Source organism: Merops nubicus, unplaced genomic scaffold (assembly GCF_000691845.1).
Source record: "Merops nubicus isolate BGI_N331 unplaced genomic scaffold, ASM69184v1 scaffold38690, whole genome shotgun sequence".
NCBI lineage: Eukaryota > Metazoa > Chordata > Aves > Coraciiformes > Meropidae > Merops > Merops nubicus.
The window spans coordinates 1-6,062 of NW_008582854.1; the positions used below are offsets into that span (position 1 = coordinate 1).

A 6,062-nucleotide genomic window follows, 5' to 3' on the forward strand; every position below is an offset into this window, starting at 1 on the left:
GTACACTGCGGCTCAGAGGAGGGCGTCTGCTTGGTGCAGGGGATGCACTCCCAGTCCAGCTGCCCGCTGAGCCGCGCCTTGCGGTAAAACCTGCCGACAGAGCAGAGGGTCTCAGCGGCACGGAGCCCCCCCAGCCCTGCTCCTGGCCCAGCGGGGTCTCCGGCGCTGGTGGGAGCCCTGCCCACAGCCACTTTTTCCATCTCTAGCCACTTTTGTCAAGGAGAGACATCACTGAAACAGCCTCCCCCCATCCCGCCCAGTGTCTGCCAAAGTGGGCGACACTGATTAACAGCTCCACGAAGGCACAGAAACACCTCAGCCTACAGCTGTGTCTGGGAAGAGGCTCACAGACCAGAGCCCTGACTCACTCCTCTGTGCCGAGTCCCACTGCCCAGCAGTCCCACTGCCCACCAGCACACGGTCTGCAGCCACCAGGCATTTCACAGGCTGCCTGTATGCAGCACTCTTCATTTCTGCAACATGTACCCTCACCACAGCCCGTCCTCCTCTCTGGGGATCACCAACTGTAGGGGTCTACAGTCACCCATCTTCCAGGGCTTAGCCACCCTGGTGTCCACAGGAACAACTCAAGCTTGGAAGGAGTCTTCTTCCACTGCTTGTTCATAGGAGACTCCAGGTTCCCTTCTTTGGAGCTACAAGGAGGCCACTGGGTGGGTCTGATTCGTATGTCATCAGCAGTGTCCTCAAAGAGCAGCCCTGAGTCTCCCCTTACTCCCATGTTCTGGGTGGTCTCAGATAAAGCTCCCTCTGTCCCCCCCACCTCTGGGTGTGACCCCCACGGCTGCCCTGGAGGCGGCCCCGGCCCCGCTCACCCCGGGAGGCACTCCCCGCACACCGCGTTGGCCGTCGCCGTGCAGTTGGACTTCTGGACACGGTTGATGAGGGTGCAGGAGAGGCAGGGCTTGCAGCCGTGATGTCCCCAGCTGTCCTTAAACTTCCTGGGAGGGCAGGCGACGCACTGCGCATCCCCCCCGCTGCCGTAGCCACAGTCCTGCAAGACACGGGGTGGGGCGCACGGCACGGAGCCACTTCAGGTCCCGGAGCGGTACAGAGGAGAAGGGCACCCCTCCTTTGGGGCAAAGGGTCCCCAGGACCCAGCCGAGAGCAGCTGCCAGCAGAGCAGCCCCGCTGGGGCCGGGCAGGGGACCCCTCGCTGCCGAGCCGGGGCCCACCGGCCATGGTTTGGGAGGAGGAAAGCTCTGGCAGCAACGCCCTGCTTGGGGGCTGGGCACCGTTGGCACCTGGCTGGGAAGCACCAGTCCCACAGCCCAGGCCAGGCTGGACCCACCTCGCAGCCACGTCCTGCTCACACCCACTCAGCGAGCAGCCAGGCTGGGCAGCTCTGCTCGGGAGTGAACCCTGATTCCCACCGGGAAAAGGAAAGAGGGCAAGCGGGCAGCACCCCAAAATCCCTTCCTCCTCCTCGCCCTTCTGGCCAGGGTGAGGGAACCTGTTCACCCTCCCACCCAGCCCCAGCTCTTCCCAACGTGCCAGGATCTAAGATTATCGTCCTGAAGGCTGGCAGAGGATTCACCTAGCACTGTAAAAGCCTCAGTGCTGGATGATTCCAGGTCCTTCCAGAGCAGCCCATTTACCTTGGAAAGCTCCTGCCCGGACATGCACTTTCTGCAGGGAGTGCATTTCCCATGCTCATCCCGGTACTCGCTCTCTTGGCAGCTCATTGCAGCTGGAGAAGGGCAGGGAGCCTGAGGAGGAGAGGAAGAGAAGGCAGAGAGGTCACAGCCAGCCTCAACACTTTTAGGATGAGCAGCGTGCCCTTCTCTGGGAAGAAGTTTCTGCTCTGGCAGGAGCTCAAAAACTCCACCTCCCTCAAAAACACCATCCGGAGCCTTCCCGAGGTGAACCAGCAGCCAGCCAAAGTTAATGGCAAAGCCACCCCAGCCTCAGTGGAGCCCCAGTCTGCACCTTCAGCAAGGGCACCTCACGGGGCACATGGAACCCGTGTCTTGCCGAGAACAACCAGCTCAAGCTGAACCTACAAAACTGAGCAGTTTGGAATTTTGGGGCTGCCTGTTCATTTCTGCTTATTCTACGTGGGTTCTCACTGTGATGACAGAAAGGGAATAAAATCCACCCCCACTAGAGCGATCTTCATTTTGCTTTTCTCATAACCTTGTTGATCAAAGCAGGACAGAAGTTCAGCCAGCCTTGGGAGCAAAACTTGATAACTTCTGAACACCCACCAGCAACAGTGAGCACCTGAAAACTCTCTCTTGAAGACCACCACCTTGAGCAGCCTGAACCACCTAGAAAAACTGTGCCCTTCAGTCAGAGCTGTGCTGCTCCACAGCTCAGGAGGAGGAGAAGCTTGGCTGGGATGCTTGTCCCCTGCAGGGCTCTAGCAGCAGAGAGGGGAGTGGATCACAGGGCTGTGGGGACCCCCCAGTTCCCCCTGCCACAGCCCCCTCCCTTCCCAGGCACCGCACACAACGTCCCTCAGCAGCATTCCTCTGCAGGCTCTTTCTGCACTCTCCCGCCTAATCCCCACCACTCCCTTGCCGGCTGCCTCTTGGAAGCAGACACTTGGAAGCTCCCCAGGCTCGGCGCGAGCGAGATTCATGTGGGATGAAGTCTGCCCCGGCCGAGCACACAGCGTGAGTCACCCTCCGCCGCGGCGCCCGGGAGCTGCTGCAAGGAAAGCCAGCGAGGACGGGTGGCGAGGAGCTAGGGGAGCTAAATTTACCTTGCAGACATCTCGGGAGGGGCATGATCACTGTCTATAAATAGTGTAAAGGTCACTGACGTGACCAAATAAATAAAGGAGATTTGTCACCATCTCAGAAGGTGGAGAAGAGGGACCTCGGTGCCAGCACCCCAGGAAAAGCATCAGGGTTCAGCTACAGGCTGAACGTAGTAGGAAAAATAAAGAGTGGGGAGACAGGCCCCAAAGAGGGGAGACAACAGCTTCAGAGGGCTGGCACGCTAGTGGCAGAACCCAACCTGTCGGTGAGCTCTGAGCCCACGCTGCCCACCCCACTGGCGGGTGCCTCTGCCCAGAGCAGGGGCTCAGCACCACTGACGCCTGGCATAGGACTTGATTTAGCCTTTCACTTGTTACAAGGGCATGAGATGTACACAACAGATTGGCAGACAACAAGAGAGGAGCCAAGACAAGAGCATAGAGAACTTGGGGGCTGATTTTCACTCACTCCCCAAAGTGCTGTTGTAACACAAGAAAGAATCATAGAAGCACAGGTTGGAAGAGACCTTTTAGGCTATCAAGTCCAACTGTTCCCCCAGCACTGCCAGGTCCCCACTGACCCGTGTCCCTCACCCCACATCTCCACGGCCTGGAAAGCCCTCCAGGGATGGGGACTCCACCACTGCCCTGGGCAGCCTGGCACAGCCCTTGCGGGAAAGAATTTTTTCATGTCCAACCTAAATTTCCCCTAGCGCAACTTGAGGATGTTTCCTCTTGTCCTATCACTTGACCAATCCCCCACCTTAGGACAATCTCCTTTCAGGCAGTTGTAGAGAACAACGATGTTTCCCCTGAGCCTCCTTCAAAACCAAACAAAAAGCCCCAAACCAGGAGTCTTTTTGGTGGAACTGTCCAGAGAACACAACACGACAACTTTCTCTCATATACTCACGGACCTTTCAGCACTCCAGAAGGTCCTGTACAGCCCATCTCCCCAGGAGAGGCACAGCTCAAACCAGTTTCCCAAACTCGGGTGGTTACAGAGGCAAAGGGAAGCCCGTGCAGCTGCAAGTCCACACATGGGGACACGTGCCAGCACGCCGGCACCGCTCCGGGACAGCGGGGCAGCGGCTCCAGACGTGCCAGCAGCACCGTCAGGCATCGAGCAGGCCTGCTGCTTCCCAAGCCACAACCTAATGACCCAGGGAACAAACGCCTTGTTGAATATCTGGCACGAAATTGAAAGTCGTGGGATTTTTGTACTTTTTATTTTAACAATACCAGAACCAAGCCGTTTCATTTGTAAGTGGAGCATACATCCAAACCACACAGCACTGCCTTGATAAAGCAGCAGTTTCTGACAGTCTAATAAGTGACTAAAACAACTGGTCCTAATTAGACAAAAGTAAAACAACCAAACCAAACAACAAAGTCCTCCCTCCCCCCTTTGGAAACGACACGGGATCTCAAGGTGACTGACAGAGCAACAGATTTTATTTCCCAAGGAGGGATATAACCATAAGACAGCATCAATGCACTTACAGGTTGGTGGGAAGTAAAATGTCCTGCCACTGATTTGGGATGCATGGCATCTTCTCCCTTACAAGCAGCACGATCTGTTAGAGGACTCTGCTGTCTCAGCGAGACCCTGTGCGAGCAGCGTGCGCTCCCCACCGCGCTCACTCCAGACAGCGAAACCACGAGCTGCTGATGGAGCTCCACTGCATGACACAGAGAGCATTTCAGCAAAGCTGCAGCTCATTCACCCCTGTCACAGTTCTGGAGCTCTGCCATTTGCTTTTTCCTGTGAAAATGTGATTTTCAGAAAAATAGCCTACATGGGAATCCAAACTACTTCTCTTGTGTCCAGCTAATGGATTCTGGTAGGAAAAAGAGGGCGAGGAAATCAGTGAGTGAAAGGGTACCAAAACCAGCAGTGAAAGTGTTAGTGGCTCTGGTCCTCCCTGCCAACCACAGCCCGGGGAGGGGCCAGGCAGGAGGAGGTGGGTCGGGCTGGTCCCTGCTCACAGGGGTGCTGAGCCCCACCTTCGGGGGCTCTGACACCCGCGCACCGGTGGCAGCTCTGCCACGTCACCGCGTGAGCCAGCGGGACGTCACGGGGCTCCTGCTCCTCTGCACGATGGGCTGGCAGAGCCAGGCAGCAACGGTGTCCCTGAGGAGACACTTGTACACACTGCAACAGAAAACTAGTGAGCTGAAATCCCAAATAGGAACTGCAAGTGAAAAGGAGGGGGCAAAAATGAAATGTTATCTGGAAAATATTACCACATGCTTTGTGTTTGGCAGTGTCTAGCCCCAGTGTCTTGCTCAGTCATTCCTCTGCTCCTGCTCATCAGCTTGCCCTCATTTTGTCCTGACAGCATCTCCCTGTGCCCCCCTTCCCTGCAAACCACGCTAGGAGTGACTCTGCCACCCTGAGGGATACCTTGTAGACAAGGGACTGCTGAGAGAAGCAAAAATAAGCGGAAAATAGGCTGAATCTGAATCTTTGTATGTAGTTTGGAAATCAGCAAGTTTTCCAGTATATCTGGGAATTCTACTCACAAGATTGTCCACTGATGGTTTAATTTGGAGTGGCTGGGAATTTGTTTGCTCTAGGTGAGAACACCCCAAGCTGAGGTGGGCAGCACCCTGGCACACTCCCCCCCACCCTCCTCCCCCATCCCTCTCCCATTCAGCTGTGCAGAGTCCCCCCAGACGCGAGTTTCTGGCTGCCAAGGGGCTGCCTGGCACCACGTGCCCGCGGGGAGCACCGGTTCCCCCAGGGAAGCCGGAGCTGGGTACAAACTGCGGTTGAGAAGGGAGAATCCAGGTCCTGGAGGAACACGACATCCCTCTGGTATGTGGACAGCTTCAGACCCGGGGCTACGGGGCTCTAGTCCTGCATTCACTGCATAGAGGTTTGATCATTACAGACTGAAACCGTAACTATTAATTTTTGTCAAGTTCTGGCTGTCCACCTGGGACACCCACACTCTGCCTCGTTAGGTATCCGAAGTGAGACTTCCAAAACTCCTACCAATTTTCAGAAACTCTGGAGTTCTATCTGGCTTTTGTCCCACATGATCTACTTTGTACTAATTGTCACTGTCTGGCTTGCTAGAATCATTCCATCTCCTTGAGCGCCTGGGCTTCTTTTCAACTCTTAGCAGCATCATAAATAAACTCAGATTACACCGAGAGGAGAAAATCATCACGTTATTTGAATAATGACTGTTAGGAACAAAAGAACTTGCAACCCGCTCTTCGTCTGAGCTACTTAAGGGTGCCCTTAAAAACGGCCGACACCTTTTGATCGGTGAAAGCACTTGCGGGTTCTCCGGGGGGAGGCTCCCCGGGCTGGCCGCACCAAGCGCGG

The 6,062-nt window shown here is 55.9% G+C and overlaps 1 protein-coding gene across 1 annotated transcript; it reads right to left on the reverse strand.

The window, feature by feature from the left end:
* Positions 1 to 6: 6 nt before the first annotated feature.
* EDA2R (ectodysplasin A2 receptor) lies at positions 7 to 1,703 on the reverse strand (the record flags this gene model as incomplete). Its single annotated transcript, XM_008938924.1, has 3 exons — positions 1,617 to 1,703; positions 834 to 1,012; positions 7 to 90 (listed from the first exon to the last, which is right to left on the reverse strand). Coding segments are annotated over exons 1-3 (350 nt in total), but the record flags the coding sequence as incomplete, so codon positions are not given.
* Between the last annotated feature and the right edge of the window lie 4,359 nt (positions 1,704 to 6,062).